The 21,613-nt window shown below is 42.4% G+C and overlaps 1 protein-coding gene across 4 annotated transcripts in view; it reads left to right on the top strand.

Moving 5' to 3' along the window:
• The first annotated feature begins 531 nt into the window (after positions 1-531).
• DCLK2 (doublecortin like kinase 2) overlaps positions 532-21,613 on the top strand; it is a 137,146-nt gene continuing 116,064 nt past the window's right edge. For 2 of the 4 annotated variants that reach the window (XR_009555798.1, XR_009555797.1), the window contains exon 1: positions 1,108-1,542. Coding sequence is in view for 2 of the 4 variants with exons in the window: in XM_060246659.1 (XP_060102642.1) it covers positions 1,119-1,542 (424 nt within the window). In the remaining 2 variants the exon portion in view is untranslated. Of the gene's footprint in view, positions 1,543-21,613 lie in introns of all 4 variants that reach the window. The other 2 variants (XM_060246659.1, XM_060246658.1) reach the window with 2 other exon arrangements.

Raw genomic sequence — 21,613 nt, 5'->3', positions numbered from 1 at the left:
AATGTTGTAATAGTGCAGTTGTAGTAGTGCGCTTATTAACATTATGTCAATCGTGTTCAGAAGTGGGGTATCCGCGGAAATGCTTCCCGTGCAGCTTTGGGAACCGCAGCCGGCATCTCCCTTTTTCAGCTCATCTACGATGACCCGAGTCGCTTTAGGACCCAGCAACAGCCCGTGGTTGACCCAAGTCACACACCGCAGAACTATTAGTGCAGATCGGTCGGCTTGCAGCTGCTGCAGCAATTCGCTGCTCCTGTTGGATTTTCTGCGCCTGGCTTCAGATTAGATTGCCGGCTCAGGGAAAGGGGCGAGGGAGGAAGCTGGATCCCCCCTCCCCCCCCTTTTTTTTTTAACGCGGCAGGCGATTTAGTCTTCTTGGGAGTCTTACTGCGCGGCGCTGTTAACAGTCTATTAACATTGGAAAGGACTGCACGGCTGCTGCCGCTGGTTGGAGCGTGTCTGCGCCTGCGCGGCTGCCTTGGAGAGCTTTGGTTTCGCCTAGAATATGAGGCGGCTGGGAGAGAACTGGCGGTGAATGCAGAAAGCACACCAGGCGTGTCCTCCTCGGTGGGCGTGCGAGTCAATGGGGATTGTGGCTCGCCTCGGAAGGCTCGAGCAGAAGCTGGGTGGGTGCGCGCGGAGCTGAGCCGACTCGCCTTCTCGGTCTGCCTCTGCTTTGAGCAGAGAATGGAAGGCGCGAGGGGAAGGCTGCCAGTATCCTCCTCCTCTGTGCACGCAGCGCGCGCCTAAGGCTGCATGGCCGCAGCCTGGAGGCTTGGCGGGTCCCTCAGCGGCTACCGACTGGCGTCGGCGACCTTGGCTTGTGTGCGGGCGTGCCTTGCCTCTAGCTGGGAGATGCTGAGCTGAGGCTCCGGCGGTTTGCGCGTTGGTGACTGGAAGAGGGTAAGCGGCGGCTCTCCCCTGACGGACACGCAGCCCTGGGCACAGGCTCGGCACTGCTGCTCTGTGGAGGAAGGGGCTCGGAGCTGCTGAGGGACCGCAGTCTGCCGCCCTGCTTTTGGCGGGATGCTAGGCTAGCTCTTGGCTCCGGGGCGGGTGGGGGGCGAGGTGGATTGGAAAGGGCTGGCTCGGACTCGGCTTGGCGCACCAGCTTCTCAATGGCCAGCCCGCGGCGGAGTATCGAGTTGGAGCATTTCGAGGAGAGGGACAAAAGGCAGCAGCGCTCCAGCTCCCGCCGGGGAGGGGGCAGCTCCACTTGCAGCAGCAGCTCGGGGCCCAAAGGCAACGGGCTCATCCCCAGCCCCGCGCACAGCGCCCACTGCAGCTTCTACCGCACGCGCACCCTGCAGGCCCTCAGCTCCGAGAAGAAGGCGAAGAAGGCGCGCTTCTACCGCAATGGGGACAAGTACTTCAAGGGCTTGGTCTATCCCATCTCCAGCGATCGCTTCCGCTCCTTCGACGCCCTCCTCATCGAGCTCACCAGGTCCCTCTCGGACAACGTCAACCTGCCCCAGGGAGTCCGCTCCATCTACACCATCGACGGCAGTCGGAAGCTGACCAGCCTGGAGGAACTGGTGGACGGTAAGGGAGACACACCTGTGCCTGCTGAGGCCGCCTCAGTGGGGTAGAGCTAGGACCGTTTTGACAAGTGACCTTACCCACCCTTCCTAGATGATGTCATCCACTCCAGCCCGTTCAGTTGCCCCCCTCTCCCCCACCTCTTCTCCTTTAAATGCCTCCACACTTCCCTCTGGCTAGGTTAATGTTCCCCCTGCTCACTTCCTTCAAAAGGCACCCACCTGCACAGTAATCACGCTCAGTGGGAGGACAGATGGTGCACTCACTGGACCTGCTCATATCTATTCATTTGCATGAAAGGGCTCCTGGAGGTTTAGATGTAGCTCCAAGTCCACCACGGTCACTTGTGGGCATAGCCAGAGCATCACTGAAAAGGTTTTATTACTGACATTTTAAGTCAGAGAATGAATGGTGTTGAATGGTCAGATTTCATATGCATTATTTCTATGCTCATTCCCTCTTAACTTCATAATTTACCTTTTTTCAAAACTGCAACAGGCCTTTAAAGAATTATAGGTATGAACCCATAAAACTTATAAAAGGTTGTTGAGCAGAATGTTGCAAAGCTGAAGTGGTTATTTGGGGTATGAAATATGGTAAAGTCACATAAAACAAAGCAGATTATACTGATAGAGCCATTCTTATCTTGCTATATGTGGAAGATCATATTAATGTAGGCATATTGCATCTTGACAGTAATTGGTGCAGTTATATGTTTGGAAAGCTGGTGTCCAAGTTACATACTGATAGAGTAATATTGATATTTGGAACTTATTTATATAGTTTATCATGTACTAAAGATGATGGTTACAGTAGCATGAGCATTGTCCATTACTGGATTGTTCAGATACGCAAACTGTTGGACCTCCTAAGGTTCCTCCTCTAAGAATCTTCCTCCAACAAGTATGTGCAAGATGCACATAAAACACTTGGGGTTTGCAGACAATTTGTTTGGACAGTTATGGTTCTTTATAATCTTTTTTTCCCTAATTCTCTAGGATCAGTATGGCAGTATAGCTGAGCTTTATGAAACTTCATGGTTTGTTATTCTGGATATTTCAGCTCCCTAGTGCTGACATCTCATATATTTCAGGCAGTTTTATTTATTATAGATGCATCCCATCTTCCTTCCATCAGAGTTCCCAGTTGTGTTCCATACATATTCAGACCTGATTAGTTTCTACAAGGCTGGTGCCTCATATACATTCCAGCACACACTGGGCCTGCCATTAGGAAGATTGCTTTGAGTGTTGATAAGGATTTGTTGGATGGAAATCCCTTCTTGCTTTTTCTTCCTGAAGTCTTTCTTATGAAGAATTGTGTATTGCAGGATATTCTTTGGTGTGTTTAATTGTTACTCAGTCTGTTATTCTGTTGTTGCTCTACAATTACATTTAGTTTATTTATGGTAACTGGTGGTCATCATATGAATGTGTCTTAGGAATAGTAAGTCTACCAGGTTCATAGCTGGATAGCTTGCACTGATCAGTATCTCCAAGAAGTGTCTCCAAGAAGACACCTCCCTTGTTGTGCTTCTGGTTTACATTTTCAAGGTTGCTTTGAGTGGGGTCCCCAAGTAGCATGAATCCAATGCAGTGATTTAAGAACATTGCCTGAAGTTCCTTTGCTTATCTTTAAAGGTATAGCTTTAAAGGTATAGCTAACTAGTCTGCATAACAGCTAGATTCAAGTCCAGTAGCACCTTGGAGACCAGCAAGATTTTGGGGGTGATTAGGACTTTGGTGGGAGACAGCCAAGGAAGACCAGGTTTGCTATGCAGAAGCAAGTAATGACAAACAACTTCTGAACATCACTTGCCTTAAAAACTCTAGAGGATCACCATAAGACAGCTGTGAGTTGACAGCACTTTCCACCACCACCAAGCTTTAAAAAGCCAAAACTCCCTTCATCAGACAAAAGGAACTTTGATTCTTGAAAGCTTGTACCCTTAAAATCTTGCTCGTCTCTAAGGTGCTACAGGATTAAAATCTTGCTGTTCTATTCCATACCAACACGGCTATCTTCTGAAACTAGTTTGCATAAGTATGGTAAAGATTATGGGAAATAATAATAATAAGTTTTTATTTATATCCCGCCCTCCCCGCCGGGGCAGGCACAGGGCGGCTTACAAAAACATGATGTGGTATCATGATATACCAATACAGGTAAAATCAATTCGCAGTATAAATACAAATACAAATATAAATATAAATTAATGTTAAAAAGCTAAAACAATACGTTGGTGCTACAGTCTCTATTTATCCAGGCAGCGTAATATTCAGTCTGGTCACGTCTTGAAGGCTTCTTGGAAGAGGGCAGTTTTGCAGGCCCTGCGGAACTGGTTGAGGTCCCGCAGGGCCCGCACCTCTTCCGGCAGCTGATTCCACCATTGGGGCGCTTTTATAGAGAAGGCCAGCTCCCTAGTTGTTTTAAGTTTGGCCTCCTTAGGCCCAGGGATTTCCAAAAGATTTTGTGAACTGGAACGCAGTGCTCTCTGGGGAACATATGGAGAGAGGCGGTCCCTGAGGTAGGCAGGTCCTTGCCCATATAGGGCTTTATAGGTGATAACCAGCACCTTGTAACGAACCCGGTATACAGTTGGCAGCCAGTGCAGTTCCCGCAGCCTAGGCCACACGTGTTCCCACCGGGGTAGTCCCACTAGCAGCCTGGCTGCTGCATTCTGCACTAGCTGTAGTTTACGTGTTCGGTACAAGGGCAGCCCCATGTAGAGGGCATTACAGTAGTCTAATCTCGAGGTGACCGTTGCATGGATCACTGTTGCCAGGTCACCTCGCTCCAAGAAGGGGGCCAACTGCCTTGCCTGTCTAAGATGAAAAAAGGCGGATTTGGCAGTGGCCACTATCTGGGCTTCCATTGTCAAGGAGGACTCCAGTAGCACTCCCAAGCTCCTGACTTCACGCACTGGTACCAATGGCGTCCCGTCAAAAGCTTGAAGGGGAATCCCTCTTTCCGGGGCGCTGTGGCCTAGTCAAAGGACCTCTGTCTTCGCTGGATTCAATTTCAGCCCGCTCAGCTTGATCCAATCAGCAACGGCTTGCAATGCCCGGTCCAGATCTATAGGGGCATCAGCGGCCTGGCCTCCCATCAATAGGTAGAGCTGGGTGTCATCAGCATACTGGTGACAACCCAGCCCATGTCCCTGGGCGATCTGGGCAAGGGGGCGCATAAAGATGTTAAATAGCATTGGAGAGAGAACCGCCCCCTGAGGCACCCCGTGTCATGGGTGCTGGGGACCCTGCAGAGGAAGTTGAGCCTGCAGAAGAAACTGTGCCCCTGCCACCTGCACCAGTGCCCCTGCCTCGCCCTCTCGGGTGGCGGATGTGCGTGACCGCCTCCGTCAGGACCTCAGGGATCGGAGGAGGGCGGCACGCTCACAAGCAAGACGCTCCCTGAGTTTTGAGAGGATTCTGGCCCTTCTAAGAGCAAGGATGCTTGAGTTGCAACAGGATCCTGGCTGCCTCTCTGAGCCAGCAATTAGCCCAAATGGGCAACAGCCAGCAGAGGGCTATATAGCTGTAGGCTTTGGGAGGAGGCTTTGTGGAAGCAACTAGTCATCTCCATGACATTCTAGCATCCACTCCGGCTTGACTTTGGTTTCTGGACTCCCTGACTTTGGCTTGTGACTTCTGGACCCCCTGACCTCGGCTTCTGGACCTCGGACCTGCGATACTTGTACAGTGATTCGTATTTGGCGCCTCGGACCCTCCTGCTTACTGGCTACAGACCTTGGACTGCCCCTGGACTTTGCCTGACCCGGCCCCAGCTGTGACACCCCGCAATTAAGTGGGTGCCTCCGAGACAGCTCTCCCCCAATCGCCACCCTTTGTCCCCGACCTTCAAGGAAAGAGGAAAGCCACTGTAAGGCTAACCCCTGAATCCCTGTCACCAAACTGATAAAGGAAAATCAAAACCAAGTTACTTTATTAACAGTGCCATCTTAAGCGAAGGGACACCATTCAGAACCTATTAACTTCAAACTATTGGAAAGTCCATTTATAATTCATTTCTAGTATTCCTAGACCATAATCTTCCTCATTTTTGTGGAAGTTGTTCCTGAAGTTGTTAAGTTGTAAGCAAATGACAGGCAAAATAGCTGCAGACCTTCATTTTATGATGTCTCCTTCAGTACAAGTCTTGTAGTGTGATGGTCACACTAGAGTTGTTTAAACTAGGTAGTATTCTTGTAGTGCTGTCCATGACAGTGCCAGCAGCTCTGACCATTGTGTCAAATTGTTAAGAAATCTTTTTCCTATTTGTTTAATTTGAAGCAGTTCTGATTCTTATAAGCCTTATTGTTGTCCATGGCTTTGTAGTTGTGATGTAATATTCATTTAATAGGAGCAGTCTATCACAGGTACAAAGTCTACCTAATGGACCACCTCTCCCCATATACCCTCCCAGAGAACTCTGCTGAGTAACATCTTCTGGTTGTCCCTGGCCCAAAAGATGTCCACAGCCTCACTAGGGCCAGGGCTTTTTTCTGTCCTGGCCCCTGCCTGGTGGAACAAGCTCCCACTAAAGATCTAGGCCCTGCAGAGCCTGATGCAATTCCGTGGAGCCTATAAAACAGCTGTTCCACCAGGCCTTTAGTTGAGGTGGTGGACATCACTGAACACCAATATTGCCTCCCTGTCACATGTTGGCCCACTTTGGAGTAGTGACTGCTTATGATTACTATCATTTATTGTCAGGGCTTATTTTGTAGAAAAAAAATCAGCAGGAACTCATTAGCATATTAGGCCACACTCCCTAACATCACCATTGTTTCACACAGGGCTTTTTTGTAGAAAAAGACCAGCAGGAACATATTTGCATATTAGGCCACATCTCCTTGTTATTGTTCAGCTAAGGACTATGAATTGAAATGGTCACCATCTGAATTTTAATTAGTCAGTTGGTTTGTTTGGTTTTATGTTTGAGTTAGTTGTTTTAGAAATTATGTAATTTATTTTATTTTTGATGTGACCCGCCCTGAGCCCATCTGTGAAGGGTGGGATAGAAATGTGAAGTAATAAATAAATCAGTAACAGTAAGTAAGTAATAAGTATTTATTACCTGAGTGTTCTACTGGCAACCTGTTGTCTGGTAGTCCTGATTTTGTGTGTGGCCTTCTTTGTGGAGGCATCCTGAGATGTTAATAAAAAGAACTGTTTGCTCTCTTGGACACTTGGGTGTTACTTGAATATTCTCTACAACTTCATCAAACATAAGACATTGCAGTTGTGAAGTTGTCATGTCTTTGAGTTAAGAAAAATAAGTGTTGAGCATTCTCGTTGTTATATGCTTAGATATTAATTTTGATATGACTCTCCTTGCATTAACCCATTGCTGTTTAAAAATGTGCCTTAGCCATTGATGTATTAATAGCAACAAAGATTCAGTAAGTACATCTTTTTACACTGTAGATCTGTAGCAATTAGTTTTCTAGTTTCTAGGAGCTCCAGCAGTATGTCTTCACTAACATATGCATAAACCAGAATTTTTGCAAACTGATGCATTTTAACCAAGAGATAAGAAACTTCTTACCTGTTCAAAATTTTCACTGAGCTCTGTGAAGGATACCAGTGTTGATATCAAATACTGAGTTACTCCCAGCTCTGCTTACCGTTTGCTAGGATGGCTAATATGTTATATTGAACAAAAAAAGAACAAACCTGGAATATAATACCCCTGATAACACAGTTGTAGAAAAAAGGAGAAATAGGTTTGGGTAATTGACATTGCAATCCCAGGAGACAGTAGAATAGAAAAGAAAGAACAGGAGAAGAGCACGAAATACCAAGTCCTACAAATAGGGTTAAAATGCCTCTGGGAGAAGATTACCATTGTACCAGTTGTCATTGGTGTATTTTATATGCTGTTACATGTCCCAAGTCTTTTTGAGGGGAGAGGCAGTAGGATATAAATTCGGTAGGTCTTGAGACTTCTACTCCCTCTCCCCCCCAAAAAAAACCCTGGGGCATGAAACAGCATATAAAATACACCAATAAAACAATACAAAACTATGATAAATTATCTTTAAAATATAAAACTGTTAAAAATCTATCCCCATTAAAATCTGTCAACTATTAAGCAGGGTAGGATGTGTGAATGGTGAAGAGAAGACACGACTTAAGTATACCAGCTGCCTGGTGGATCACAGTAACCCAAAGGCTGCTTGAAAAGGAGCAGCCTTGCATGCCCCACGGAACCTAGGGAGGTCCCGCAAGGCGTGCACATTCTAGGTTTGGAACAAGTAATGCCAGCTCCATTCCAAAAGGCAGTGTTGCTTGAAGCAGCAAGCATCCAGCTGCAATTCCAAAGAACTTAACTAGATCTTGAATTGTAGAACACCATCTACCAGTCAAATATCTGTGACCTTTCATAATAATAGTAATAATTTAAAAAAATCAGTTATTGTTACTAGAATAGCCAGTCTCTGTAGGGTTTTTAAAAAAAGGTTTTATGGGGCAAGTTAGAGTTATAAAATGAATGAGTCTAGTATGCAATTTCCTATATGAGTGGTAGACTGTTCTTAAAAGAGACAATTTTGCAGAGCACCTAAAGAAAACAATTTAAAAAATTGTTTTGCATAAATTCACTACTTATATTATCTGAGGGCTAAACAGCACGTTACTTGGGAAATCTGGTAATGGATGTCCCAACATTTTGTTTATATTAATGAGCTGGTTAATGTTAGCAGTAGGATTATTGGTATTCCCTAGTTACTACTATGAAGATGGCATGGGAGGAAAAGGTTAAATGCTTCTTCCCTCGCTCCCCAAATTTAGTTAAAATCCATATGTTTCTCCATGGCAAATACATGAGATAAAGGTAGTCCCCTGTGCAAGCACCAGCCATTTCCGACTCTGGGGTGATGTTGCATCATGTTTTCATGGCAGACTTTTTTACGGGGTGATTTGCCATTGGCTTCTCCAGTCATCTACACTTTACCTGTAGCAAGCTGGGTATTCAGTTGACTGACCTTGGAAGGATGGAAGGCTGAGTCAACTTTGAGCCAGCTACCTGAACCCAGTATCTGCCAGGATCGAGCTCAGGTTGTGAGCAGAGCTTGGACTGCAATACTGCAGTTTACCACTCTGCACCACGGGGCTCCAGTACTTCGATATCTGGCTCCAGTATTCCAATGTAATAGCTAATTCAACTCTTGATGCCATCTAGTGAGGGAAGCATCATATAGGGAGGTGATGCAGTTACATTGGACAAAGGCAAATCTAAGTAGCAAGGTCAAGATGACTATGTTTTCATTTGTATTTTGCTTTTAATGGCTACAGTGGTGTGACAATTGGAATTACCAATTCCTACATGTTGCAACTGAAGATGCATGTTGTAATACACTTACTAAGGTAAGAGAATACTTACTATAATTCTTCCTGTGTACCAGATACAATTGTCACTTTTTGTGTGGATTTTCAACAGCTCCTCAACCTTTCTTTATTGTAGTCTTTTTAAGGCTAATTTTTTGAACTAGTAGTGTATTGAATATCCTAAACGTTGCATGTTTGTTTACCAAACTCTGAAAAACACTGCTGTGTCTTCCCAAATAACCATATAACTCAGTCAGTTTATTTATACAGTCATAGACCAGAACATGTAAATAATTTAGAACAGCCTTAAAGTACCTTATAAAAAGACCCACAAAGAGTCTCCATATTAAGATTTGAAGACTTGAGAGTTATAACAGTAAATATAAATATAGATTCTTTTTTAACCCTTTAAACTTTTTAAAAATCACTTTAAAATTTGTTAAAAGATTTACAGTTTGGCCTATTTGTCTCGTTTTTTGTGTTTATAAACCTGGGAACAGAACCTAGCCACCCGTCTTGTTGTCTGGTGGTTCCTATCTGACAGAAGGTAATCTAATTTGAGTTTATTTTATCTGCCAGGGAACCCTTCCAACAGCGGGCTAATAATTTCCCTTCGACTCACTGTATGAAAAGAACAATTAAAAAATATTTGCTCCAGAGTATCTATTTCAGATTGGGAACAGGAATAGAGCCTTAGTGCATAAGGAGTCCCTTTATACCTCCCCTCTACAACTGCCGATGGCAGGGACATACTCCTAGCTAAGGTAAAGGCCCTTCTCGTGTTGTGAGATTCAAGGAAGTATAGGTAGGCAGCAGGGGGCAACTATGTATTTACTGTTTGCTGAAGAGAAATAGTCTGGGGAACTGAGAAGATCTGTTTCTCTTTCTATATCTAGCACACTCTGCTTAATGAGTGATTTTGCCTGGTCTATGCCAAGGTTTAGGAGGGTTTGGGGGGGGGGGGAAACCCCAACTTCCTGATGGCTGTATGGACTGCTTGGAGCCAATTGCATTGAAATTGGTCATGCAAGATAAGAGGATAAGAGGACACAGCTCCTTAGGATTCCTGTTACCAGTGACCCATTTATATATAGAAAGAACAAAAATTCTGGCCTCTACTCAAGTCATTCCTGTTTCCAAGCGAACCCAGGAGTTTGATACACACCTGGGTACTTGGATTAATGTTCTGAGAAATTTGGATTGGACTCTCAAGTAGGGACAAGGAGGAAGCTGAATACCCCAGAAGTGTTCCATAAGTTAGCTGGGCCAGTGCCTTAGCCTTAAACAGGCGAAGTGCAGCTGGAACATTGCAACCCCCCTCAGTCCAATAAAATTTCAGGATACTATTTGCCAATTTCTCTCCTGCATCAGCAACACTGCTGTTTTGGTTTGAGTTGGAGCCCGAAGTCTGCATTACTACTCCCAGGTGTTTGAAACTAGATATTTGTTCCAGCTGATGTCCTTGAATCTCCCAGTACCTGGACCTCGGGTTTTTTCCAAAGGTCATAACCTTAGTTTTTTGATAATTAATTTTAAGATGTTCAATTTCACAATAAAGGGAGAACTTTTTGAGGGCCTATTTCAGCCCTATAGGTGTTCTGGAGAGAATTATGGCATCATCCTCATACAAAAGCACTTGGATGTGTCGATCTGCTAGTTTAAGGGGGGGGGGGGAATCTTGGATCTTCCATAAAACTTTCTAGGTTATTTATATAGAAAAGAAACAGTATGGGGGCTAAAAGGCACCCCTACCTGACTTTCCTGAATGTTTGAACAGGGTCTGTCAGGTGTCCTAACCGGCTGCACCTCACTCTAAGAGCAGTTTGCTTGTGAATAGCCTGAATAAGTAATAGCAGACGTCTATCAACTGTGGAAGCCTGTAACTTTTTCCACAACCTGGCTCTAGAAACTGTACCAAAAGCCGCTTTTAGGTCCACAAATACTGCATAGAGTGACGCTTGTCTTCTAGTGCCATATTTTTCTATAAGATGTTGGAGCGTCAGAATATGGTCAAGTGTGGACATGCCAGTTCTAAAGCCATCTTGCTCTTCCACTAAGATCTCTTCCTGTTCAAGCCAATCTATAAATTTATCAAGCGTTTGGTGTATAACTTGTTTATGGTGCTTAAGAGGCTGATTGGCCTGTAATTTGATGGGTCCTCTTTCTTGCCCTTCTTAAAAAAGGGGACAACAATCGTCATACCCCAATCTTTGGGTATACGTCCGGTTTCATCAATAAAAGTGAACAGGCAGGCTAATAGAGTCGCCCACCAATTCTTGTCTGCTTTAAGTAATTCTGGAGGTATTCCATCTAGTCCCGGTGCTTTTGCGTTCTTCAGCTGCTTTTATCTCCTGAGCTGATACAGGGGCTCATTTTTCCAACTCTCTTATTGAATGTTCAGAGGGAGGGATATGGGATCCTCATATATTTTTTGAAAAAAGGACATCCAAGTATCTGGAGGTATACAGGAGGCTAGCATAGGGACAGTTTTTGGTGTTCTAATTGACACCAATCTCCAAAAGAGAGATGTGTTTTTATTTCTGGCTGCTTCTATAAATTTAGCCCACATTTCCCGGTGTGTTCTTTCTTACGTCTTGTTACGAAAGATTTATATCCCTTCTTTTGGGCTGAGATGAGATTATAGGCTTCCTGCCTATTCTTCCCTTCGGTCCTTCTTGCTAAATTGAAATGCCTTGATTAGGGCATTTTTTGCTTTACAGCAGCTTTGATCAAACGATGGCTTATGAGGTATATTTATCACTACTCTCCTTCCTTCTGGAAAACTTACTAAGAGTGGCCTCAGTGTTTGGATTAGCTCCTCATACTTTTCCAATGCATAATCTGGATTTAGGGGGGCAATAAAACCTGGCAGTAAATTTGAAGATTCTTGACTGTTAGAATTGCCTTCACCTCTAGGTCTGGCTTAGGGGACCACTTCACCCTACAGCCCTGGCGTTCCAGTTGTGTAACATTAAATTAATAGGGTATGTGGGGTTGAGTGCCTCCATATCTAGGCGAATTTCAAGATGGAGTGGGAAATGGTTGCTTTCAAGATAGGGGAGAATTTGAAAATTTTCCAGAGAGCAGAGCAGCACTCTGTCCACCAGCATATAGTCAACAGTGCTGGTTCTTTGTCCCAGCCAGAAAAGCGAATTCACCTGGTCTATCTCCCTTGGTGGAACCATTTAATATAAACATTCCTAAACTAAGCATTAACTTTGCTAAGAAGGCTCCAGCTAGATTAGCAGTCTGGTCTTTGGAGCAGCGTGTTTGAAGAGGAGGTTCAATGGCCTTCTCAAAGCCATCCAGACAGATCTTGTATTTGGCAGCAAGAGTGGAATTGTCAGGTCCCATTCGGGCATTAGGTCACCTGCCAGCAGAATTTTAGCCCTTGGATGGTCCGTAATAAGGGACCCTACATATTGTTCCAACCGCTGCCAATTGTTTTCTACCTCTACTTTTTGGGGTATAGGTGGGAGGTAGGAATTTATTATTAAAAGGCTACCCTTAGGCCAAGTGAATGAACTGCCATGGCTAAGGGTTTCAAGGGGCATAGTTCCATACATTCTGCTTTAAGAGAAGAAGACACAAGAATACCTAAGCCACCTTTGAATCTACCTGGACCTCTGCCTGGAACTGCCTTGATAGCAAATGTGCAATAGCCATCAAGCTCTAAGGGTGCTGATGTCCAGATTTATTGGAGCAATATAACCTCATAGTTACGGCGAAAAAAATGGGATATCTGGGGAACAGGATAAGCATCTGGACCAGCCTGCTACATTCCATGAGAGGATGCTGGTGTTTTTTGGTTGTCCATCTATTGTGATTTTCTCTAAATTGCCCTTTGGATCAAAAACTACACACCCATTTATGGGTATGTGTGCAGAAGAATCTTGTTCATCCATTGGGAGGGGTTGGAATGCCACATCCTCTTGATGCAAAATTTCTAAGTTGTCTTCTTGCTTCCCCTTATTATTTGAATCTGGTATAGAAGATGAAGAGGGGATTCGTTGCAGTCTGTAGCCTTTTGAGTCTCTTTTCTTTGGAGAGTCAGTTTTCACTTGTTTCTGGGAACTCCTGCTGGCACTTAGAAGTTTAGTCCGCAGATGTTCTAGTCTAGATATAATCTCCTGGTCAGGGCAAGGTAGATCTGCAAAAGCATTTAGGAGGTTCTCCTCTATTGAATTGTCAAGAAAAGAGTCTTCTAGGTCCGCCTTTAGATGGAAAACCAAGTCAGACCTCCTCACTGGTTCTTGATGTGGCATGCCAACTAATCCATCTTCCAAAAGTCTATATTTTACTTCTAGGAGAGTAGTATTTTGATTTTGATTTTCCAGCAATGGGGAACAAACTAGGTTTTCAAAGACTCGCTTTGGGTAGATTCCTTTGGTATACAAATCAGCCTTCTGGTGGAGTAGTGTATAGGGTATCCTAGAGCTTCCAAAAGGTAACATAATTCTTTGTGGTTGATTTGAGCTGTGAAGTGGCTCTATCTGGATCAGATCTATAAGGGAAGCTTTCATCTTTAGGAGAGAGCCAAGATGCTGTTTCATCTGGTGTTTAAACCTCCAAATTGGGGTTTGCCCCCTGTAACTGTTTACTACTAGACATACTTTGTTGGGCTGTAGTTTTAATTTGTGTGCTATGCCTTTATTGCTGTCAGGAGTCTGTTTATGAAAAACAGCTGGCCTGGGAATCTCCAAAGTCCTATGCGCAACATCATCATCATTATTATCATTGTTCCTATGGGCAACATCATCATTATTATTACAATCTGAGCACACAGTAGGGCAAACATGATGGTTGTTCAAGAGTTGTTGTAGCACTTTATCTATTTTGGAATTCAGAGAGTTAATTTTCTCAAAAATCCTTCAACCATGTGAGCAGTCTGATATGAAAAGTCCTTCAGGATGCCCATGGCAGCCCCCTCATTATAATCCGTTTCTCTCTGTATTTCCGTTAATAAACTGTCCTCCCCCTTTATTGCCATCTTCACTGTTTTGCTCTTCATTGTAACCATCGACCTCTCTCTCAGCCAATAGAGTGAATTGGTTTGAGACTGGAAGCTCACCCAGTATAATGTCTTTATTATCTTTATTTTCTTTTTTGGGAAAAAAAATCTTCTAGCTTAGTTTGTTTGCAAGCTAGGAATCCTGTAGTGCCATCCTCTGCTTCTCTCCCCCTTCGAGCCCTTCAAGCCCAAAGCTTTTAATTAAATATTGCTATGGCACCAGCCGTGAAAGCGTCAAGTTAAAAATTTGTAAAATTCTTATCAAGACTTTCTTAAACTAGTTAATTTTCTCTAAAGCATGTAATATTACTAAAGTATTAATCTGAAAGGAATTTCTACCTTTGTGCATAAGGGCAACAAGTTTTACGATGGTTTAAATCCTGAGGTCTTGGAAGCAATGATGAGTTTTCCAGAAAAATTAATACTGGAAAATTTTTCAGGAGGTTTTCCAGTGTCGTGAATACATTGTGAACTGATTTGATATATTTGTTTTGGATTATATTTAACAAATTTATAAACTGAGGTAAAAATACTTAAACTGAAATACTTTATTAAGGAAAAATGAGTGGTTTAAATGTTGATACTCCCCATGGAGATCATTGAGCACCTTATCACTCATATAAGAAAATAAGAACATAAGCGAAGCCATGTTGGATCAGGCCAGTGGCCCATCCAGTCCAACACTCTATGTCACACAGTGGCCAAAAATATTATATATATTTTATACATATACATATATATATACACACTGTTGCTAACAGCCACTGATGGACCTCTGCTCCATATTTTTATCTAACCCCCTCTTGAAGCTGGCTATGCTTGTAGCTGCTACCACCTCCTGTGGCAGTGAATTCTACATGTTAATCACCCTTTGGGTGAAGAAGTACCTCCTTCTATCCGTTCTAACCCGACTGCTCAGCAATTTCATCGAATGCCCATGAGTTCTTGTATTGTGAGAAAGGGAGAAAAGTACTTATTTCTGTACCTTCTCCATCCCATGGAACCGTGGCGCAATGGTTAGAGGACATGCTGCGATTGGCGGTGGATGAAAGGCTGGTCTACCGACGAATGATGCAACAACAACAATTCGAGGACATTTGGGCACCATTTTTGGCGGCTGTAAATAATTTACAGGGTCCGGGATGTGATTTTGAACATAGTTCCCTCTAGGCTGTGGGGGCCAAGGTGGTCCAGAGAGCTATATCAAGTATTAGGCATACAATAGGCAGTGATAGATAAGTATGGGCAACAAGGGTGACGGGTCACAGGGTGTTGGATGAGTGGATAATTATGAACTACGTAATTTTTGTTTGTTTAATTGTTAAATACTTATTATTACTATGGATTTGTTATATATACTAATCTCAATAAATGATGAATGTTTAAGCAAAAAAAAAAAAACCTTCTCCATCCCATGCATAATCTTGTAAACCTCTATCATGTCACCCCGCAGTCGACGTTTCTCCAAGCTAAAGAGCCCCAAGCATTTTAACCTTTCTTCATAGGGAAAGTGTTCCAAACCTTTAATCATTCTAGTTGACCTTTTCTGGACTTTTTCCAATGCTATAATATCCTTTTTGAGGTGCGGTGACCAGAATTGCACACAGTATTCCAAATGAGACCACACCATTGATTTATACAGGGGCATTAGGATACTGGCTGATTAGTTTTCAATTCCCTTCCTAATAATTACCAGCATGGCGTTGGCCTTTTTTATTGCAATCGCACACTGTCTTGACATTTTCAGGGAGTTATCTACCACAACCCTAAGATCTCTCTCTTGGTCAGTCTCTGCCAGTTAAAACCCATCAACTTGTATTTGTAGCTGGGATTCTTGGCCTCAATGTGCATTACTTTGCACTTGGCCACACTGAACCTCATCTGCCACGTTGACACCCACTCACCCAGCCTCAACAGATCCCTTTGGAGTGCCTCACAATCCTCTCTGGTTCTCACCACCCTGAACAATTTAGTGTCGTCTGCAAACTTGGCCACTTCACTGCTTACTCTCAACTCCAAATCATTTATGAACAAGTTAAAGAGCATGGGACCCAGTACTGAGCCCTACTACTCCACTGCTTACCGTCCTCCACTGCGAAGACTGCCCATTTTTACTCACTCTCTGCTTCCTATTAGCCAGTTTTTGATCCACAAGAGGACCTGTCCTTTTACTCCATGACTCTCGAGCTTACTAAGGAGCCTTTGATGAGGAACTTTATCAAAAGCTTTCTGGAAGTCAAGGTAAACAATATCTATTAGGTCTCCTTTGTCCACATGTTTGTTTTCCCCCTCAAAGAAATGTAACAGGTTAGTGAGGCAAGATCTTCCCTTACAGAACCCATGCTGAGTCTTACTCAATAACTCGTGTTCATCAATGTGCCTACTCATTCTGTCCTTGATAATGGTTTTTACCAACTTTCCCGGTATTGAAGTCAGACTGATTGGCCTGTAGTTTCCCAGATCTCCTCTGGAACCCCTTTTAAAGATGGGGGTGACATTTGCTACCTTCCAGTCCTCTGGAATGGAGGAAGATTTCCATTAAAGATTACGTATTTTTGTCAGAAGATCCACAAGTTCAACTTTGAGTTCTTTCAGAACTCTTGGATGTATGCCATCCGGACCTGGTGACGTATTAGTTTTTAATTCGTCTATCAGTTGTAGGACCTCCTCTCTTGTCACCTCAATCTGACTCAGATCTTTCAATACCCCTTCCAATATAAGTGGTTCTGGAGCAGGCAAACACTTCTCATCTTCCACAGTGAAGACGGAGGCAAAAAATGCATTCAGCTTCTCAGCCATTTCCCTATCCTCCTTCAGTAATCCTTTGACCCCTTGGTCATCCAAGAACCCCACTGCCTCCCTGGCTGGTTTCCTGCTTCTAATATATTATTTATTCTAGATCAGACTAGGGATCCTTTCCTTTCACCACGTGTAATGTAAGCCAAAATGCCCTCAAAAGAGGTTGGGAAATTAACAGGTGGGCAACTATGGCTCAAAAGGATTTAGAATCTATGTATACAGGATTCGACTTCCAGAAATTCTTACTAAATTTACGGAGTACACTAATTAAGTAAAACAATTATGCTTTTATTACAGAAAACTATAGAACACACATACAAGATAATGGATACATGTAGCTCACATACAGACCTGATAAAAATAGAAATATACAGAGGTAACACAAGGATGGACAAACAGGGTGATAATTACTGATCGTAGTCTTCGAGGAAGGCTCCAATGGCAACTAATGAGGGAGATGGGGGGGGAAGGGACCCTCAACTGATCAGGTATCGGGGTGTATCTAAACAGCAGGACTTGAGTACTGTCTGATGCACATGTGCAGAATGTTGGGTCAGAGGTTATAAAGTCTACCTTGACCCCTAAGGGGGTAGGAGGTTCAGGGGCGGATGACAAGTGGTCAGATGGTACATGATGCTGACCCACATGGTACATTACCTCAGAAAAGAGGAGGCTCCGAAGTGACCATAGGAGCTGGACTTGTGTGGTGGGCAGTGGCCAGTCTATTCTGGGTACCTGATTGGATGCCCATATCCAGCCAATGAGCAGACCTGGCCCTGGTTACCTGATTGGGTTCCCAGGTAACAATGGGCAGGGGGAGGCTGCAGTGTGACAATTGAGAGGATTAAAACAAGCTATACAAACTTATCTAGAAGTGACAATAGGTAGCCGAATTGATAAGTAAGGTGACACCTGATCTATACAATAACTATGGCTCTGAGTGAAGCTGTTCTTTCTCTTATTTACTCCTCTGCTGGAACCATCCTTTGTCTCAAGTTAGATAAAAGCTTAGGCAGTCTGGCAGGATCCATGCCTAAGATAAGCTTGATTGTGTTATGCAGAAGTTGAAGCAGCTGTTGGATACGCGAGTCTCTTGCTTTGCTGTGTTCAAGTCAGGAAAACAAGATGGATTCTGGTGGTGTGTTAGCCTTTGGTTCATGGAAACAGGCTGGAAACTGTTTGCCTGTACAGTTCGTGGCACCCTGGCAACATGGTGATCACGATGTCCATGTGTATGAAAAGTAGGGGGCTTTTTCTTACAGTAAAGAGACACATAAATAAGTATGTTAGCATGGCTTCTTCCACTGCAACCGCTGAAATTGTGCACGCAAGGAGCAGCTGGAAGCTTGTCTGTAGTTCTTCTGGCTAACACCTATCCAGAGATGTAGAATGCTGCTGCAAAGCTGAGGCTTATAGTATCCACATAAGCCTTAGAAACCATGGGCAAAGTCCACTTCTTAGAGCAGATGTGTGCTAGCTAAAACTCCAGGCACCCTGGCAGCCATACTGGTGATCACGATGTCCATGTGTATGAAAAGTAGGGGGCTTTTTCTTATAGTAAAGAGACACATAAGTAAGTATGTTAGCTTTGGTTATGCAGGTCAAATCAAAATCAGTCAGGTATATTCATAATTATGTTTTATTATATACATGCTGGTGTTTTATCTTCCACGCCACCTCCAGTTTACAAATCAGTAAAAACATACATGCACTTTCACACACAATTCCTAGGAGTAATCACCTGAAAAACAAAACTTCGAAATTTTTCAGTGTGCCTAATGTTGTTATAAAACATTTATTAAAAAAAAATTCTGCAGAAGGATGAAGCACTGGAATTTTTCCCATCCTACATTGCTTTTTGAAAAGCATTTATGATGTCTCCGTTTTCCAAACTACCTCCATAATGTGTCTGCATGGTGAGGAATCATAGCACCTGAAGAAGTGGGCTTTAGTTCCTGAAAGCTTACACAGAAAAAAATGGCTAGTCATTATGGCACCACAAGACTTCTGCTTATTTTTCTTGGAAGAAGCTAACAGAAATATTGCCTTTTGGTAATGAAAACTAAAGGGATACTCTGAAAGCTATGAAATTAGTTGGTTTTAAACAATTTATTGGTAGCATATGGTTACAAAGCTTATCTATTCCTTAATTTTTTCTTTTTTCACATTAACCCATATGACATTTCCATCCCCCCTCCCTCCAATGTTGACTTCCCCGAGGTTATAAGTTCAAATCCATACTAAAGGCACTTCTGACTGCTCAAAGTTCCATATATATATTCTTACAACTAAAAAAATGTCCAATATTTCTTTACTTTCCAAGTTTTCTCCATATATCCTTTAAATTTTCTCCACTCCCTTTTGAATATCTCTAAATCATAGTCTCTTAGTGTTCTGGTTAATTTGTCCATTTCACACCACGATAAAACTTTCATGGTCCATTCCCATTTCTCTGGTATTTTTTCTTGCTTCCAAAGCTGCGCGTACAAAGTCCTAGCAGCTGATAACAGGTACCAAATTAAAGTCCTGTCTTCTTTTGGGTATTTTTCTAATTGTAATCCAAGTAAAAACGTCTCTGCAATTTTCTTAAAATCATAGCCCAAAATTTTGGTGATTTCTTGTTGTATCATCTTCCAGAATTCTTTCGCTCTTTCACATGTCCACCACATATGGAAGAAAGAACCTTTATGTTTTTTACATTTCCAACATCTATCCGACATTTTCTTACTTATCTTAGCCAATTTTTTCGGAGTCATATACCACCTATACATCATTTTAAAACAGTTCTCCTTAATGCTTTGACAAGTTGATATCTTCATTGAGTTCTTCCAGAGGTGCTCCCATGTTTCCATTTGTATTTCTCTATTCACATTAATTGCCCATTTGACCATTTGAGACTTTACTACTTCTTCTTCTGTAGACCATTTCAATAATAACTTATATACTTTTGATATCAATTTTTCATTGTCACCTAACAGGACTCTTTCCAGTTCTGTTTGTTCTCGTCTAATCCCCTCTGATTTTATGTCATTTTCCATCAAACTTTTAATTTGTTGCATTTGAAACCAGTCATAATTGTTATTTAGCTCTTCTGAGGTTTTTAATTCAATTTTGTCTCCTTGAATCTTAAGCAGTTGGTTATATGACATTTCTCTTTTTTCTTCAGAATCGGCTGTTATTTTTATTACTTCTGCTGGCACTATCCATAATGGTTTTCTCTCGTCCCCGTATTTCTTGTATTTTATCCAAGTATTTAGTAATGTATTTCTGACATAGTGGTGAGAGAAAAAACCATCCATTTTATTCTTCCCATAGTACATGTATGCATGCCAGCCGAATCTATTTCCGTGAGCTTCTAACCACAGAGGTTTTTTGTCTAACAGCATTATCCAATCTTTTATCCATGTCAAACAAACTGCATCGTGGTATAGTCTTAGATCGGGAAGTTGAAAACCTCCTCTCTCTTTGGCATCCGTTAAGATCTTCATCTTAATCCATGGTTTCTTTCCGGCCCAAATGAAATCAGAGATTTTCCTTTGCCATTTGTTGAATTGTTTTGCTTCTTTTACAATCGGGATGGTTTGAAACAAATACATTATCCTTGGCAAAATATTCATTTTGATTGCAGCTATCCTGCCCAGTAAGGACAAGTTGAGTTTATTCCATTTCATCAAATCTTTGTCCATCTTACACCACAGTTTTTCATAATTGTTTTTGTATAAATCAATGTTCTTCATTGTTATCTCTATTCCAAGGTACCTAACTTTGGTTGTGACTTCACAACCTGTCACCTTTTGTAGTTCTTTTGTTTTATTTGGTTGCATGTTTTTACAGAGGAATTTCGATTTCTCCTTATTTATGTATAATCCTGCTAGTTCTCCGTACTCTTTTATCTTAGCTAACAGCAGTGGTGACACTTGAACCGGATTCTCCATTATGAACACTATATCATCTGCAAAAGCTTTATATTTATAAGAGAATCTTCTAATTTTTAGACCTTCTATTTTTTCATCTTTTTGAATTTGTTGTAACAAAATTTCAAGAGTCATTATAAACAACAATGGTGATAGCGGGCATCCTTGCCTTGTTCCTTTACTCACTTTCAATTCTTTGGTAAGGTCTGCATTTATACACAATTTTGCATGCTGATCTGTATATATTGCTCTTGTCATTTTTATAAATTGTTCCCCTAAATTAATTTTTTCCATTACCGCAAACATAAAGTCCCAATTTAAGTTGTCGAAGGCTTTCTCTGCGTCAACAAAAAATAAGGCCACTTCTTTTTCCGGGTGCTTTTCATAGTATTCCACAACATTAATAACAGCTCTTGCATTGTCCCTTATTTGTCTTTTAGGAAGAAATCCCGCTTGGTCTTTGTTTATAAAGTTGGTCAGGTATTGTTTCAGTCGCTCTGCTAAAATTCTTGTATAGATCTTATAGTCATTATTCAACAATGAGATTGGTCTATAATTTTTTACGTTTGTGCTATCTTTATCTTCCTTAGGAATCAGAGAGACTACAGCTTCCCTCCAGGTCTTTGGGATTTTTCCTTCTTCTCTTATCGTGTTTAACAACTTCAACAGTTTGGGTGTTAATTCATCCTTAAGAGATTTGTAAAATTTTGACGTGAATCCATCTGGCCCTGGAGCTTTACCCTCTTGCATTGCTTTTATTGCTGCTTCTATTTCAATTTTCTCTATTGGGTCATTTAATATCTTTTTCATATGTTCCGTCAAAGGTGCCACCTGAATGTTTCGTAGATACTCTTCCACTTTTTCTTTACTTACATTCACACCCTTGAATAAATTTGCATAGTATTTAAAGAATTCTCTTTTAATTCCTTCTTGATCCACTACTGTTTTCCCATTTGCCATGATTTTATTTATAGTCTTATTTTCTTTCCTTTTTTTTAATTGCCAGGCCAGGTATTTACCAG

The sequence above is a fragment of the Heteronotia binoei genome, chromosome 9 (assembly GCF_032191835.1).
Source record: "Heteronotia binoei isolate CCM8104 ecotype False Entrance Well chromosome 9, APGP_CSIRO_Hbin_v1, whole genome shotgun sequence".
In the NCBI taxonomy this organism is placed as follows: Eukaryota; Metazoa; Chordata; class Lepidosauria; order Squamata; family Gekkonidae; genus Heteronotia; species Heteronotia binoei.
Note: the sequence above shows the minus strand (reverse complement) of the source record. Positions and strands in the feature narration are given on the sequence as shown.